The 17,705-nt window shown below is 47.4% G+C and overlaps 1 protein-coding gene across 2 annotated transcripts in view; it reads right to left on the bottom strand.

Moving 5' to 3' along the window:
- The window catches only part of PARG (poly(ADP-ribose) glycohydrolase), a 1,076,399-nt gene that overhangs the window by 116,584 nt on the left and 942,110 nt on the right, over nucleotides 1-17,705 (bottom strand). For both annotated transcript variants that reach the window (XM_086922071.1, XM_086922072.1), the window contains exon 16: nucleotides 13,165-13,270. In XM_086922071.1, the coding sequence (XP_086778197.1) occupies nucleotides 13,165-13,270 (106 nt within the window). The remainder of the gene's footprint in view (nucleotides 1-13,164; nucleotides 13,271-17,705) is intronic.

Genomic DNA, 17,705 nt, shown 5'->3' with positions numbered 1-17,705 from the left:
CAATGACTTTGGCAGGTAAAGGGAGGAGCGAGATGGGGCGGAAGTTCTTGTGGTCCGTGGGGTCCGCGGTGGGTTTCTTCAGGAGGGCGCTGAGCTCGGCATGTTTCCAGCTCTCCGGGAAGGTGGCGGATGCGAAGGAGCTGTTAATGATGTCCCGGAGTTGGGGTGCGATGATGGAGTCGGCTTTGTTGAAGATGTGGTGTGGAAAGGGGTCGGTTGGGGAGCCGGAGTGGATGGTGTTCATCGTGCAGGTGGTGTCTTCGGTGTTGACCGGGGTTCAGGTGCAGAGGGTGGTGGTGGGGGGCGCTGGTTCGGTGGTTGGGTGCGTGGTCTGTGCGCCAAAGCTGTTGTGTATGTCGGCGATCTTGCGGTGAAAGAACGACGCAAGTGAGTCGCAGAGGTCTTGCGAGGGTGTGATGTCGTTGTTGCAGGCGCTGGGGTTGGAAAGCTCTTTACCAATGCTTAAGAGTTCCTTGCTGTTGTGGGTGTTGTTGTCCAGACGTTCTTTGAATGTTGTCCTTTTGGTGGTGCGGATCAGCTGGTGGTGTTTGCGGGTGGCGTTCTTGAGGGCTGTCATGTTCTCTGTTGTCTGGTCGTGGCGCCAGGCTTTCTCGAGGGTGCGGCAGGTTTTCTTGGAGTTTTTGAGGTCGTTGGTGAACCACAAGGCTTTCTTGCTGCCGGGTCTGCTGGGAGGGTGGGGTCTAGCGTATGGCCGGCGTAGTGGGTGGGGATGTTCACCAGTTGCTTGAGTCAGAGGTTGGCGAGGTTGTCCAGCAGGGCGGCGGTGTTGCTGTCATTGTTGTTCTCCAGGTGGAAGTTGAGGTCCCCTAAGAGGATGTAGTCTGAGGAGGTTAGGGCGTGCTGGCTGACGAAGTCTGCGATGGCTTCGCTTAATTGTGTGCGTGGTCCCGGGGGTCTGTAGATGAGAGTGCCTCTGAGGGTGGTCTTGGGGTCGGTGTGTATCTGAAAGTGAAGGTGCTCGGCGGCGGTGAGGGTGTCGTCGGAGTTGGTCATGATGCGGATGGTGTTTCTGTGGACGATGGCGATGCCTCCTCCGGGTTGGTTGATGCGGTCCCTCTGGGTGAACTTGTAGCCATCCGGGAAGGCTATAGCGATGTCGGGGGCTGAGGAGGCGTTCATCCAGGTTTCTGTGAGGAAGGCGACGTCTGGTGATGTTGTGTCGAGGAGGTTCCAGAGTTCGACGGCGTGTCTGTGGACGGAGCGGGTGTTGAGCAGGATGCACTTGAGGTGAGTGTTGTTGGTGCCTGGCTTGGCGGGAGCGGTGCAGGTTCGGAGGCAGGTGAATTTGCAGGCTTGGCAGGTGAAGGGTCTGTGGATACGTTTCGGGATGGCTCGGTAGCAGGCGGGGTTCCGGACGGCGTTGAGTGCGTGGAGGGTGGCTAACAGCACATTTCCTATAGTTCCATACCCCCTACTCCCAGTTATCTAAGAGCAATGATACCCAGGTGTAGTATACCTGAAAGTGGCGATTTAAGGGCGGTTCAAGCTTAGAAACCATATTCAGTTCTTAACAGGCTGAAAAACAGAACCTTACAAGGGCATGGTATTCCAAAAGGCTAATAAGATAAATGCTTTCTGCGAATTCATAAAGGCTTGGAAAATCACTGCATAAACTCTTTTTGTAGGTCCGTCCTTCAAAAGGTTCCTGACCAGCACTGGTCCTTACACCACAATCTTCAGCACAGTAAGGAAAAGGTGGTCCCTAAGGACGGAACTGACCCTCGAGCAGTTAATACCCCACTTACCAGAAATAATTTTGTTTCTGGTAAGGGCTATCTATACACAGGAGCCATTATAATTATCTATCACATTATTCACATATTATTTCGAAACAGATTGTGTTTTTTTATGTTCACATTCTTGCATAAGAAAATAAAAACAGACAGCACTTGTATTTATATAGTACCAACTTTGATGAATGCTATATTTACCGTGCCCCATTGTAATAAATCACTAATCGGTGTATTTGTCTAATCCCAGATTTACCACCTGCCAAAGTGGCAAGTCTACTGATGTAACCTGGGTGCAGATTTTTAGCAAGGGAAGATGAACAATGTATTATTTTGTAATCCTCTTGCACAGAGCACTAATCTCTTATTTTGTCACACAATAATGTTGTGCTGCTGATTGCAGTATGCCTAGAAACATGTTGATATTTTCCAATAATCAAGTTGAGCTACACCTGAATGTAAGGCTGGGAAGATAGAGGTGGAAGGCGGGAGCGAGCAGCCTCCTAGACAAGAGTCACCCAATTACAATCAACATGAACAATTTACACATGAAAGTGGCGTTGGCCTCTTCGAGGAGAATAATGAGCGTATCTCCCCCAATCATTGAGAAGGGAGATGTAAACAAACAAAACACAGAACCTCAAGACAACATGAAGAAAGTGGTGATGTGACACAGTGATAAATTCAGACTTCTGCATTAGAAAATGTAGTTAAAAAAAAAAAACAGGATGAGAAGTCTGTGGATATCCCGGAGTAGCTACCAAAGCATTACTTGGAATGTAGTTTCATAAGCCATAGTTAACTTGAATGCAAAACAGCTTTAGACATTGGAAGGATATTTGCTACAGAAAGAATATACGTTTAATAGTACATGTTTCTCTTAAGGCCATATTTTTTATTTATTTATTTATTGAAGTTTTGTATAGCGCTAGCTGGACCCGAGGGTATCAGAGCGCTTCACAGCAAATACCTGATATGGGGGTGGGTGGTGGAGTGGGGATGGAGTTCCAGATCCTGGGAGCATTTCCCGCAAAGGATTTATTTGAGGTTTTATGTTTCCGTGATTTCAGTGGGATGAGTAGGAGCGTGTTGGAGCTTCTGAGGTGTTGAAAGCAAGAGCTGAATCATGCCACACTCTCATGAAAGACAGTAAATGCAGGTGAGAAAATGTAGTCATTAGTCTGAGATCCAGGTAGCAGGAATTGCCTGATATGCCACGCTTCTTCCTTTAGAGTTCTTCTAGCGCCCTTGTGCAGTGATACATTCACAATACATGGGATTCTGCAATCTCTGGGTAAAAAACGATTTCCTTATAATTTTAGAAGTCAACTATAATAATGTATTACAGTTGAGTTCGGACAGCACAATGCCTGATGCCTGAGCCAGCACAATGCCTGATGCCTGAGCCAGCAGCTGGAAGGAAAGGCAGGTCAGGTCACGGAGCATACTTGAAGCAGCTGTTTAAAGAATGAAATACGACTTTTCGTTCTTTTGTTCTGCTCTGTTTTTCTAGACTGATGAAGAAAGGAAATATTTATTACAACATGCTCTTTGATGTACTTAATATTGGACTAGAGATTCTATTATTATTCTCCATGTGAGCAAACATGCTCTTTCTTTCATATGAAAGAGCTGCACACCAAGGATTAATTTAGTTTATGGGAAAGGTGATGGTGAGATCATACCTTATAATGAATAAAGTAACCCTTGCTGTATATGATAAGGATATTGCAAGTCACCTCAGAGTTGCTTAACCTCAGAAAATAACATGGTCTTCAACTTCATTCCTCTATATGGTCACGGAACTCTTCGTGACTTGCAATATCCTTATACTGTATGGCAGGGGGTACTTTATCCCATATATGATGCTCTTCCAACTCACAAAGTGTTATGCATTTAGAAATGTTATTTATGTAGGGGCACGTCGCACATTTGTAGGATCCACGAGGATGCATTGAAGTGGTACTTTCACGAGAAGTAACCAGGGACATCATACATGGGTTGAGGATGCCCACAGGCAATAAAAATAGTAGTGCATTTTGTAAATTTGGAAATCAGTTGTAAGTGAAATTCGGGCTTAGGGTACCTCCCCTCTGATCATAGGCATCACTCACGGGATATATGGAATAATAATAATCACATTTATAAAGTGCCTGGTTACACTAGGCCAGTGTGTCCCTGCGCTGCAAGCTGCACTCAACATCTAAAACCTAAACTAAGGAGGGACTATACAGCAGGAAAAAGGTAGGTCTTCAGTTGTTTCTGGAAAGTGAGCTCCGAACCCTCCAACCGGAGGCTCAGTGGGTGTTTGTTCCATTGCTGTGCAGCCACAAAGCAGAATGAACGGCCACCCATTGTGCTCTCTTAATGGAAGAAACACACACACCAGACCCATCCCGCTTAACCTAAGTTGCAGGGTTGGGTTATATAGTGTAAGTAGATCAGACAAGTAGGAGGGGCCCGTCCTGTGGATATCCAGTGACAAACACACATCGCCTTGAACCGGACTCTCTCCCTAATCGGCAACCAGTGGAGGGAGATCAGTGTCCTCTTAGAAGAGGCTCTCCTCAGGAGCATAAGAACCAAGCTCGCAGCTGCGTTCTGAATGCCTTGGATTCTTTGCACGCACTTAGTGATAGCACCCAGGTACAGTATATTACCATAATCAAGGCGCGATATCACCAGGGCATGCACCATGATATTCCTGGCCGCTGTCAGCAACACATCCAAGGTTTTTCGAAGGCCCCACAGGACTCTAAAACAAACGCCTGCCACCAGCCTGGTATGATGTTCAAAAGAGAGCTTGGTGTCCAACCATACCCCCAGGTTCTTAGTCTGAGCGCAGGGCGTAGGGGTGGGCCCCAGACTCTGGGGCCACCATGCCGATGACCACACTGATGGAGCTTTCCCAAACACAAGCACCTCGGTTTTATTGCCATTCAACTTCAGGCCATTATTAGCCATCCACAGTGCAAGTTCTTGCATGTATGCCACGAAGTTGGAGGCTGCCTATTCCTGTGCAAGGGAAACCACCAGTTGAGTGTCATCGGCATAGGACACAACCATAATTCCACATTTTTCTGCAATCTCAGCTAAAGGAGTAACATAGAGATTGAACAGGGTCGGGCTCAGGGTGGATCCCTGAGGCACCCCTTGTTTAACTTTGACAAGTTTGGAATAAAAAGAGCCCTGCGCCTCCTGAAAATTACGCTCCGAAAGATTCCATCCAGCGCATCGCACTGCCAGACAAACCCCCTTCCTCAGACAGTGCAGCAAAGTATGGTGGGAAACAGTATCAAAGGCGGCGCTTAAATCGAGCAGAATTAAGGCCGCAGTATGTCCCGCATCAACATATTTCCTGATGGTTTCCGCAGAAAATAGCAAGGCCGATTCCGTAGAATGGAGGGCCCGAAACCCAAACTGAGAGGAGTGAAGGAGATTGTATTTCCCGATGTGCGCAGTAAGTTGAGTATTCATCAACTTCTCTGCAACTTTAGCGAAGTAGGGCAGCAAGGAAATAGGGCGCAGATTCTCAAGTTGGTCTGGGCTGATGTGCGGTTTCTTAGGTAGTGGAAGGACCGCCGCTTCCTTCTATCTTGCTGGCACCGTTCCTGACCGAAAGGATAACTCCAAGAGGTGTCTAATACAAGGCTCCAGAGTTTCAATACTCCCTCTAAGCACCTTAGGGGCGGCAGGGTCCCTGGGAGAGCCTGACTTAACACTAATACTTATTTTAGCTAAGATCTCTGGGAGGCGGGGGGGGGGGGGGGGGTTGGGCAGTACATTTATCAATGCACACTATCCCAGGAGCGGGACCCACTTCTCCCGAGCTTCCCTGGCTTGCTCGAGCAGAGGCCAGAAAGGTGGCATAGATCTTCTCCACTTTGTCTGCAAAGAAATCCGCCACACGGTTGCATGCCTGCTCCAAGCTAACCACTGGTGTTGCTGTTTTTGCTAGGGAATATATTTCTTTGTAGACCCTAAACAATTGCTTCGCTGAATTTTCAGCCGCCGCGATTCTATCTTGATAGTAGGATGTCTTAGCCCTTCTGATAAGGCCATGATAGCGCTTCAGGGTGATTTTATACTCCCTCTTTACCTGGGCAGAGAGGTCTTTCCTCCACCGCCTTTCTAGGCGTTTACACTCTGCTTTAGCAGTTCTCAAGGCGGTGGTATACCATGGGGCAGATTTTTTAACTCTTCCCGCCACTTTTGATGTCCAGGTAGCGGTGCTATCCAGCGCCTCCATAATAAGCCTATCCAATAATTCGCATGCCCCTTCAGCATCTGAACCCCCAGGCAGCCCCCCTTGAGAGAGGGCATTGTTAAACTTCTCCTTAGAGAAGCAGCCCACCTCCGGTGTGCTATTTTCAGGTTGGATTTCTCCTGTACCTTCGACCCGGGCAGTGCCACCGCAAAAGGAACCAGGAAATGATCAGACCATAGAAAAGGAAGCGGAGGCTTCACAGCTATGGCACCCCAGTTGGCAAAGATAGGGTCCAATAAATGACCCAATTGATGAGTTGGGTCATCAGATTTTAATGTAAGTTGAAGAGTAGCCATTTCCTGGCATAACTCACGAGCCCCTATATTCGTCTCGTCATCAAAATGCAAATTAAAATCACCAAGCACAAGGAGTTTCTCATATCGAAGTGCAGGTTGAATGAGGCATTCTATCAAGCTAGGTGAGAAGCGAGTCGGAGGGCCAGGGGGTCTATAGACCAGAAGCCCTTTCAGGATGTAGTTTGCAGCCGCCCTGATCGTAAAAAGACCAGCCTCACTATCTGTATTGCGACCAGCTCAAGAGAGCATTGGATGGTATGCTTAAAAATAATCAGCACCCCCTCCTCTACCGGAAAGCCTGTCAACCCTGGTGATCGCATAACCGCTGGGCAAAGCCTTGAGGCTTTCAGGCACTGAATCCTCATCCAGCCAGGTCTCGGTAAGGAACATCAGGTCTACCTGACCGTCTAAAAGATGGTCATAAATCTCCAGTCTATGCTTCCTAAGTGATCTGCAATTCAGTAGGCAGAAGTTCAAAACCAAACTCACCTCCTGCACCTTCCTCCAGACACTCGGCCTGAAAGAGCAGAACCTGCACTCCCAGCTCTTGCTCCCTCCCTCAATACTGTGCCTACACGAGTCAGCCATTGCATGGCAGAGTGCATGAAGTTCTTGAGAGCTATACTGTAACCCTACTCCCAAACCACCAGGTGTTCTGGCCCCGGGCCCCGAACAGCCGTGGACGAGCGCAGACGGACTTGCCATTTGGCGCGCCGGCGGTGCGGCCGCTGAGGCATGTGGCATTTATGGGTATGCAGCTAGACCACTAACCAGTCGGAGCGGAAGTGCCTGGCTCTCCCTTCCCAGCCCTCCGTGCAATGGTACTAGTTACCTCGTCGGACCGAGGAGGGAAGGAGTGGAGATGGAGCCCAGGCTACTGCTGAGGTAATAGACAAGAACGCCCCTTGCAATCCCCCACATGAAATTAAATTAGCGATTAGGAAACCCGAGGCCATGCAAACAAAGATTACAAGAATTTAAAAGTTCAAAACAAGAAGCCTTGGCAGTTTGCAGCGCCATGCGGTTGAGGACACTGCCACTGCCCCACTCACCGCACCGCGGCCGCGAGTCCTGTGCCCTTTATGGGTATGAGGTCCCTGCAGCTAGAACACTATACGGTCGGAGCGGAAGTGCCTGGCTCTCCCTTCCCCGCCCTCAGCGCAACGGTATTAGTTACTGCATCGGACCGAGGCTAGAAGGAGTGGAGATTGAGCCCAGGCTACCGCTGAGGTAAGAGACAAGAACGCCCCTAGCACTCCCCCACAGGAAATTAAATTAGCGGTAAGGAAACCTGAGGCCAAGCAAACAAAGATTAAAAGATTTTAAAAGTTCAAAACAACAAGCCTTCACAGTTTGCAGCACCAAGCGGTTGAGGACACTGCCACTGCAAACAAGGTGATGTAGGTGTGGCGCACAGCAATGTTGGTTGAAAAATTTGTGATCGCAAAGTTGAGATGGGTGTAGTAAAGTTTAAGGTGCTCCTACAGGTGACGTAACTGTTCAGGTGCGTCCTAAAGTTAATTGGTTGAGTGCGCTACTGGGGTGTAGGCGCATCCCTGTGGTTGGGCACACTTATGTGGTTCTCTGTGTTGAACAACACGATAGATTCCTTAAAGTTCAAATAAAGTTCCAAATGAGTATAGTTGTAGGATTTATTGAAAGTTATAGTTGTCACTTTTTTTTACAAATCATCAGAGTTCTTGAAAAACATCATCAAACGACATTAGATTGATGCTCCAATGCATTTCGGACTAAGAAGTCCTTTCTCAAGGAGCGCTGCAACAAAGAACAAAAAATAACCCAAATCAGTTTTTAGTGCTATGAAATGTATAACCTAGGCAATGTTACATAACTTATGTGGGTGGATCAACCACATGCATCCAAGACAAGCTAAAACATCTAACTTAGTGAAACTGCAGGGGCGGTTTGGACGGTGTCAAGACTGAGGGTAGACGTGCTGGGAGGTGAGGTGGAGCAGATCATGCAAGGAAGGCAGAGGGTAGCGAGCTTTTAAAAGGAGCGGGGTGAGGTTGAGGAGTGTGGGGGCTATAAACAAAGTGAAGAAAAATGAAACAAACTGCTCGAAGTTGTCGAGTCTTACGTAATCATCTTCAAGGTTGTAAGAGAATACTCTGAAAGACAAGAAAAGTGGGAACATCGTTGAGAACAAATGTCGGGGGGAAAGCGGGTAACACGCGAGAGGAGGTCGCGCTTAGACTTACTGGAGTAACGTTAGAGACGTGTCTGGGATGGTCGGGTTCAAAGTGCGGTAACTTCGCGTAGTGGACGCGGAGTTCCGGGAAAAAATAGACAGAGTGGTAGAAATAGGTAAAGGACTACTCGAATGACGGGATTAAAGGGGAAGACATGTTGGAGTGGGGAAGAATAACATGGGAAAGGATTGTGGATGCAAGTAACATTGTAAAAGAACAATCAACAGAATGCGGATACAATGTATCAAAAAATGCCCATAGGCTTTACAGGTAGCAACTTAGTTCAGTCCGGTCATTAAGACCAAAAGGCTTCTGAGATTGGAGCCTGTATATCCAAGCTGTCTCTCTTTGTAAGAGAGTTTTGTTATTGTCTCTCCCTTCGATCTTTGGGACGACTTCAAGGACCATGTATTTCAATTGGGCCACGTTGTGGTTAGATTCATTGAAGTGAATGGCCACGTTGGATTTGGTGTTTTTTGTCCGTATGTTTGACTTATGTTCGTTGACGCGAACCTTAATTTTCCTGCTGGTTTTACCCACGTAAATTTTCCCGCAGGGGCATTTGAGGAGATAAATCAGGTTGGAAGAGTCGCATGTTGCATCAACACTTAGTTTGATGTTAAAGCCTCTCATCGGGTGACTGATGTGATTGCCTTTTATGATGTTGCACTTATTGCAATGATGACACGGACGTGTGCCAGTGTGTTCCACTTGGGTGATGCTGGGTTTTGTGAGAATTTCTTTAATGTTCAAGGAGCGGGTGTATGCAAAGATTGGAGAATCCTTGAAGAGATCCCCAAAGTCTGGTTCAGATGAGAGAATGCGCCAATGTTTCAAAATAATGTTCTTGTAGGATTTGCTGACAGTGGAATATCTTGAGACTAGAACCATCCTTTGGTTGTCTGGTTTAATGCTGCTCTGGAGAGCTTCAGAACGGGAGATTGCAGAAGTTCTGTTGATGGCCTCATTCAGTATTTCGTCAGGGTATCCTCTGTTTTGAAATCGTCTAGCCATAGCTTTGATTTGTGCATTTCTGTTGGTCGGATCTGAGACAATGCGGGTTACTCTTAACATCTGGCTGTATGGTAGGTGTCTTTTCAGGGAGTTTTGGTGAAAACTACTGAATAGTAAGGCATTATTACGGTCCGTCGGTTTACGGAAGAGGTCTATCTGAATGCCCTGAGAGGTGATTTTGATTAGGACGTCTAGGAAAGCAATCTCCTGGTGATTGATGTTCCACGTAAATTCGATTCGGTCGTCTTTAGTGTTCAGATCTGTTAGTGCAAGTTCAAGGTTCTCTTGAGAGTCCTTCCAAATGAAGAACAAGTCGTCAATGTACCGTACATAGAGTTTTATGTTCTCCGTCCAGTTCTTGTTGGAATAAATGTGATTGTATTCGAAGTTGCCCATGTACAGGTTAGCGTAGGTGGGAGCCGCACAATTGCCCATAGCCATTCCGGACGATTTCAAAACAGAGGATACCCTGACGAAATACTGAATGAGGCCATCAACAGAACTTCTGCAATCTCCCGTTCTGAACTCTCCAGAGCAGCATTAAACCAGACAACCAAAGGATGGTTCTAGTCTCAAGATATTCCACTGTCAGCAAATCCTACAAGAACATTATTTTGAAACATTGGTGCATTCTCTCATCTGAACCAGACTTTGGGGATCTCTTCAAGGATTCTCCAATCTTTGCATACACCTGCTCCTTGAACATTAAAGAAATTCTCACAAAACCCAGCATAACCCAAGTGGAACACACTGGCACACGCCCGTGTCATCATTGCAATAATTGCAATAACATCATAAAAGGCAATCACATCAGTCACCTGATGAGAGGCTTTAACATCAAACTAAGTGTTGATGCAACATGCGACTCTTCCAACCTGATTTATCTCCTCAAATGCCCCTGCGGGAAAATTTACGTGGGTAAAACCAGCAGGAAAATTAAGGTTTGCGTCAACGAACATAAGTCAAACATACGGACAAAAAACACCAAATCCAACATGGCCATTCACTTCAATGAATCTAACCACAACGTGGCCCAATTGAAATACATGGTCCTTGAAGTCGTCCCAAAGATCGAAGGGAGAGACAATAACAAAACTCTCTTACAAAGAGAGACAGCTTGGATATACAGGCTCCAATCTCAGAAGCCTTTTGGTCTTAATGACCGGACTGAACTAAGTTGCTACCTGTAAAGCCTATGGGCATTTTTTGATACATTGTATCCGAATTCTGTTGATTGTTCTTTTACAATGTTACTTGCATCCACAATCCTTTCCCATGTTATTCTTCCCCACTCCAACATGTCTTCCCCTTTAATCCCGTCATTCGAGTAGTCCTTTACCTATTTCTACTACTCTGTCTATTTTTTCCCGGAACTCCGCGTCCACTACGCTAAGTTACCGCACTTTGAACCCGACCATCCCAGACACGTCTCCGACGTTACTCCAGTAAGTCTAAGCGCAACCTCCTCTCGCGTCTTACCCGCTTTCCCCCCGACATTTGTTCTCAACGATGTTCCCACTTTTCTTGTCTTTCAGAGTATTCTCTTACAACCTTGAAGATGATTACGTAAGACTCGACAACTTCGAGCAGTTTGTTTCATTTTTCTTCACTTTGTTTATAGCCCCCACACTCCTCAACCTCACCCCGCTCCTTTTAAAAGCTCGCTACCCTCTGCCTTCCTTGCATGATCTGCTCCACCTCACCTCACAGCACGTCTACCCTCAGTCTTGACACCGTCCAAACCGCCCCTGCAGTTTCACTAAGTTAGATGTTTTAGCTTGTCTTGGATGCATGTGGTTGATCCACCCACATAAGTTATGTAACATTGCCTAGGTTATACATTTCATAGCACTAAAAACTGATTTGGGTTATTTTTTGTTCTTTGTTGCAGCGCTCCTTGAGAAAGGACTTCTTAGTCCGAAATGCATTGGAGCATCAATCTAATGTTGTTTGACACTGCCACTGCCCCACTCACCACAGAAACATACCACAATTATAGTTTTTTAACATCTCTACATTCTACAGTTTCTATACTTGGGTGCCATTCCTCCCTCATCCTGACTGCCTGGCCGCAAGATTGGGCAGAACATAACGTTTATCAGATTTTCCAATTTTTTTCTCCAAAACATGGTAATTCCCACCAGGCTCTCTTGTGCAGGACTTAATGTCAAGGCTTCTCCCAGAGATATGTTTCCCTAGATATTCTGAATGTTGAGTTATCAGGAATGCATGTGTTTTTCATTGGTTTGGGGAGGGATCCACACACTGGACCCTAGACAATGTTTTTGAAGGCGGAGATTCCAGGTGTTGGCAGCAGCATCTGGGCAAGGGATTAGTCAGCACCAAGGCAATTCTAAAAATCCCAGACATTTATGAAAACTAGAGACACTCTTTCTTGAGCTTCCATCCTCCCTGATGTCAGGGGGAGCTTGGCGCCTTGCTCTTCCTCACTACATCGATCTTCTTCTGCAACAAAGAGTTCATGGATTGCCCAGGAGGTTTTACCCTTTGTATTTGGTTTTGTTAGGTGCAAGGTGAGACCGGGGCTACTGGGAGGAGTCAAACCTTCATCAGGCAATCAAGAAGGCGATTTAAAGCACCTCAGTGTGCAGTCCTCAACAGCTCCAAGCAAGCAATTTTCACTAACAGAACCCCAAAATTCATTCCATCCCTCACCCTTCACCATACTTGTAAAAAACAATAATAGTAGAAAAAAAACGAATGCAAATAAACGAGGTAAATAGGTTGGAGCCTAAAGACCGTCATTGTTGACCGAAAAAGTAAAATTGTGATTGAAGCATGCTGGCAAGTTACAGGGAAGAGCCAGAGTGGTAAATGAAGGGCTCACAAAGGATGGCGCAATAGTCTTTACAAGCAGATTGTTAAGGTTCAGCCATTCGGTCACAAGTAGGCACATACAACAACAGCCAATGCAAAGGAGCACTATAAAAACAAGTATATTTTGGAGTAGCCACCCCTATCAATGTCGCCCCGGCTGTGATTAAACTAGAGCACCAATCTTACAAACCAATGCACTTTTATGCTAATTGAAACATTTATAACTTCCTGACTTCAGCGGCCCATCAAATTACACCATCACATACTGTGACAGATTTTCTCCAGGCTATTGATGATCGGAACATGGCAATCCATTTTAGTTAATAGGAAACAACAAGTAACGAAAAATAAAAGACTTTGGTTGTGAAATCAATAAACGAGGAATGAAATATGTGTTTTCTTTAGTCGCAGAGGGATTGCTTTATCAAAAATTGTGCATACGAAAGTGTTTACACATTTCATGGCATAATAAAGTAAGGCTCAGTGAGAGAATCTTACAGCATATTGGGGAGAAAAGACGCAGCAGACAAAACGATCATTGGCGGTTTTTAGTTTCGTTTAGCGTCCAGTGCTGGTATAAATAAACAGGCGTTAGGACCGCAAAAAGCTAACACAAGGTAGAGATGCTCCAAATGTAAAAAAAAAAAATGTGTTAACATCACAGTGGTCATAAGGCTCCTATGCCACTTGCTCTACCACATCCAATCATGTTTCTATGTTATCCCATTTCCCCTTGCTTTCAACTGCCTCATAAATGTTTTAAGTTGTACATTTCATTCACCTACCTTTTAATCGACAATCACCTCCAAAGGCACCACAACCCCAGTTCCCTGTGGCAACTGCTGACAAGTTCTGAGGGGAGACTTCTGGCCGTGCAAATCCACAGAAGGCCTATTTAAAAACAAGAAAAACGGGGAAACCATGAGCACGCAATAGTTAACTTGACATTTTGACTCCTCCAGAGCTCTTTCCTAGTGAAATGTAACAGCCTTTTAGTTTTGGTATGGGTAGTTTTTAGATCACAACAACTGGGTCTGTGCTGATGTTGTTCCACCAGATGAAGGAAAGGAGGCATGCTCACTCACACATGTGGGAGCGGAGTTCGAATTTCAGTTCAGCAGGGACTTTGAAAGGGGTCTGAGGGAATGATGGGCACTATTAGTCATTCTGATTCCACCTCTAGCTGTGCTGGCACCCCTCAAAAACAAGCATTGGCAAAGTTAACAGGTCACACATTTGGGACTTATTGACTTTGTCAATGGTTTTAACGATGCTGTACAGCAGTGATACTAAAAGTACGGCCCGGGGGCCCGATGTGCCCCCTCCTGAGCTTACATGCGGCCCCCTGGTTAACAGCAGCCCTGGGTTGCTGTTTACTCGACTCAGCACTAACATAAACAAGCATTGGAAATGCAATAGGTCTCGCATTAGAAAAGTTGGAGTTATTGGTCTTGTAAATGACATTTTATTTATTTGTTGGTTTTTAAAATTGCTAAATTGATGGCTTTGTCATTTACAATGCCAATAGTTATAACTTTCGCGAATGTGACACCTATAGCATTTGGAATGCAACATGTTTTGTATTTACGTGACTTAGATGGCAGCTCTGGTCGTTAGGCCACATCTCTAGAGAGCAGGAGAGTGCAGCAGGGGAGAGAAGCACAGCGATGCAATAGGTCTCGCATTAGTAAAGTTTGAGCTATTGGTATTGTAAAGGACACATTTTTTATTTATGTGCTTGTTTTGAAAATAGCGAATTAATAGCTTTGTTATTTACAATGCCAATAGTTTTATCTTTCGCAAATGTGACACTATTGTAACACAATATGTGTTGTGAGGGTGAGTGAGGGTGAGGGGTTGAGGGTGAGGGGTTGAGGGTGAGTGAGGGTGAGGGGTTGAGGGTGAGTGGTTGAGGGTGAGTGAGGGTGAGAGGGTGAGTGAGGGTGAGTGAGGGTGAGTGAGGGTGAGTGAGGGTGAGGGGTTGAGGGGGAGGGGTCGAGGGTGAGGGTGAGTGAGGGTGAGGGGTTGAGGGTGAGTGAGGGTGAGGGGTTGAGGGTGAGTGAGGGTGAGGGGTTGAGGGTGGGTGAGGGTGAGGGGTTGAGGGTGAGTGAGGGTGAGTGAGGGTGAGGGGTTGAGGGTGAGTGAGGGTGAGTGAGGGTGAGGCTGAGGGGTTGAGGGTGAGTGAGGGTGAGTGAGAGTGAGGGTGAGTGAGGGGTTGAGGGTGAGTGAGGGTGAGGGGTTGAGGGTGAGTGAGGGTGAGGGGTTGAGGGTGAGTGAGGGTGAGTGAGGGTGAGTGAGGGCACGTGAGGGCGCGTGAGGGCACGTGAGGGCACGTGAGGGCGCGTGAGGGCGAGTGAGGGCGAGTGAGGGTGAGTGAGGGTGAGTGAGGGTGGGTGAGGGGTTGAGGGGGAGTGAGGGTGAGGGGTTGAGGGTGAGTGAGGGTGAGGGTGGGTGAGGGTGAGTGAGGGTGAGGGGTTGGGGGTGACTGAGGGTGAGGGGTTGAGGGTGGGTGAGGGTGAGTGAGGGATTGAGGGTGAGGGGTTGAGGGTGAGTGTGAGTGAGGGTGAGGGGTTGAGGGTGAGTGAGGGTGAGGGGTTGAGGGTGAGTGAGGGTGAGTGAGGATGAGGGGTTGAGGGTGGGTGAGGGTGAGTGAGGGTGAGTGAGGGTGAGGGTGAGTGAGGGTGAGGGGTTGAGGGTGAGTGAGGGTGAGGGGTTGAGGGTGAGTGAGGGTGAGGGGTTGAGGGTGAGTGAGGGTGAGTGAGGGTGAGGGGTTGAGGGTGAGTGAGGGTGAGTTAGGGTGAGGGGTTGAGGGTGGGTGAGGGTGAGTGAGGGCGAGGGGTTGAGGGTGAGTGAGGATGAGTGAGAGTGAGGGTGAGTGAGGGGTTGAGGGTGAGGGGGTGAGGGGTTTAGGGTGGGTGAGGGTGAGGGTTTGAGGGTGAGTGAGGGTGAGTGAGGGTGAGGGTGAGTGAGGGTGAGGGGTTGAGGGTGAGTGAGGGTGAGGGGTTGAGGGTGAGTGAGAAGTTGGCCTGGTATATAATGCTCACTAGTTCTAGTGATCACTTTGTACCATGCCAAGCAACCCTTATGATGATGGTTGTAATTCAACCTTGTAGACCAGTTATCCTAGTGGTAACGTGGACAAAGCAGTCTTAGGCTAAACTCTGAAAGGCATGTGAAGCCAGCTGTTATACTCAATGCTCTCTGTTTGGGTGGAGTGATCCATCATTTCAGGCTTCACTACCCATGTATCAGTTTGAGTTTGGGCTGTGGCCATCACAGCCCCACCAACCTTTTCAGGAGGAGACTCAGTTTGGGTATGGGCTGTTACTAGTACAGCCCTGCTACTCTTTTCAGGAGGGAAGTTATCTAAAGATGGGGCTGAGGTTTGCTCAGCCCTCCCAACCTTTTCAGGAAGGACATCTTGAATTGGGGCTGTAGCCATTACAGCCCCACTAACCTTTCCATGGAGATTTACCATTCTAGAATGGGTTTGCTGTTCAACCTCAGCCCAGGCTGAGATTTCCAAATCATTACCCAGTAGGCAATCTACAGGCAAGTTTGCTGACACTGCCACTCTCTTTGGGCCAGTGACACCTCCCCAGCTAAGATTGACTACTGCCATGGGATGATTGGATTCTATGCCATCAATGTTTGTCACCTGATATTTGGCATCAGGTAAAAGTTGCCTTGAGGGGACTAGACATTCAGCCACCATGGTGATGCTAGCCCCTGTGTCTCTGAAGGCCTCAACTTTCAAGCCATTGATGAGGGGCTCCTGTCTATACTTGCTCAAAGTGTTTGGGCAAGCTGTGAAATTGGCAAACCCCATGCCAGTCTCATAGACAAGAGTATCTGAGTTAGGGGACCTGGATAGGCCAGAGTCCACCTGTCCTCCAAAAGTAAACCCACCCAAATTCTTGGGGGTGCTCCCACCACCTGGGGGACCACTGCTAACAGTGACAGGAGGTGTTGGAGCCTTACCTGGAGGTATATTCTCCTTATTGCCATTCTTGGGACAACAGCTATCTGTTTTGTAATGCCCCACCTGTTTACAGGTATGACAATAAGGCTTTTTCTGGGATGTAGAAGTGTCTTGGGACCCACCCCCATTCTTGGAGTTTTGGGGCCCTGGGGAAGTCTTTTCCTTACTTTTATCCCCACCCTTCTCTTGAGGCTTGGTAGTCTCTTTCTTTTGGTCACCACCCTGGTTCTTAGGCCTGATCCTGGTTCTGACCCATTTGTCTGCCCTCCTACCCAATTCTTGTGGGGAGGTCAGATCAGAGTCAACCAGGTGCTGATGTAGAAGCTGATTTTGACAATTACTTAAGATTTGCTCTCTCATAATTAAATTATACAATCCTGTATAGTCAGTAACCTTACTTCCCAGCAACCAGCCCTCCAGAGCCTTAGTGGCACACTCAACAAATTCAGACCAGTCCTGAGTCTGTGTCTTCTGGGTGTCTCTGAACATTAACCTGTACTGTTCAGTGGTTAAGCCCAACCCATCAATCAGAGCACTCTTCAGGACCATGTAGTTTCTAGAATCCTCATCACTAACTGTGAGGAGTCTGTCTCTGCCTCTACCTTCAAAGGAGAGCCACAAGATTGCTGCCCACTGCTCCTGAGGGATCTGCTGTACCATGCAGGCTCTCTCAAGTGCAGTCATCCATTTGTGGATGTCATCCCCAGCTTTGTAGGGGGGCACAATCTTACTCAGGTTTCTTGTATCAAAGGACCTGTCTTTATCCTTCTGGATATTGCTGCCACCAGTGGATCCTAATCCACTCTCTCTAGGCTGTCTTGCTCTAGCAAGTTTCTCCTTGGCCAGGGCAACCTCTAACTCTTGCCTCTGGATCCTAAGCTCAGCCTCTCTCATCTTGGCCTCATGTTCCCTTCTCTGAGGGCTAGTCATCTCCTTCCTGGAGTGACCATGAGAGCCTCTAGAGACATGGGAGGTATTGGATTCACCTGAGTGATTCCTCCTCCTCCTATGCCCCTGGTTAAGCCCACCTGGGGGTCTGAATGGGTTGTTACCAGATTCATTCCCAAGTTGACTTAAGTTAGCCTGGTTCAGTCTACTGACCAGCACCTGACTATCTCTGTCATCATCTGACTCACTGCTTTCCACCTCCTCCTCCTCTTCTTCTTCCTCTTCCTCTATATCTACTTGAGGAGCTCCAGTGGTGGAGGCATCCTCATCTACTAGGATGATAGGGGCAGGGGGGTCTACAGTGTCATCCTCTGAAGGATGGCCTCCTTCAGCATCCCCTGTGGGGTTTGCTTTAGAGGTCTTTAGAGCCTCAGACTGATCCAAGAGCTCTCTTAG

This window comes from Lissotriton vulgaris, chromosome 5 (genome assembly GCF_964263255.1).
Source record: "Lissotriton vulgaris chromosome 5, aLisVul1.2, whole genome shotgun sequence".
Lineage (NCBI taxonomy): Eukaryota > Metazoa > Chordata > Amphibia > Caudata > Salamandridae > Lissotriton > Lissotriton vulgaris.
This window is presented reverse-complemented; position numbering and strand designations above follow the sequence as displayed.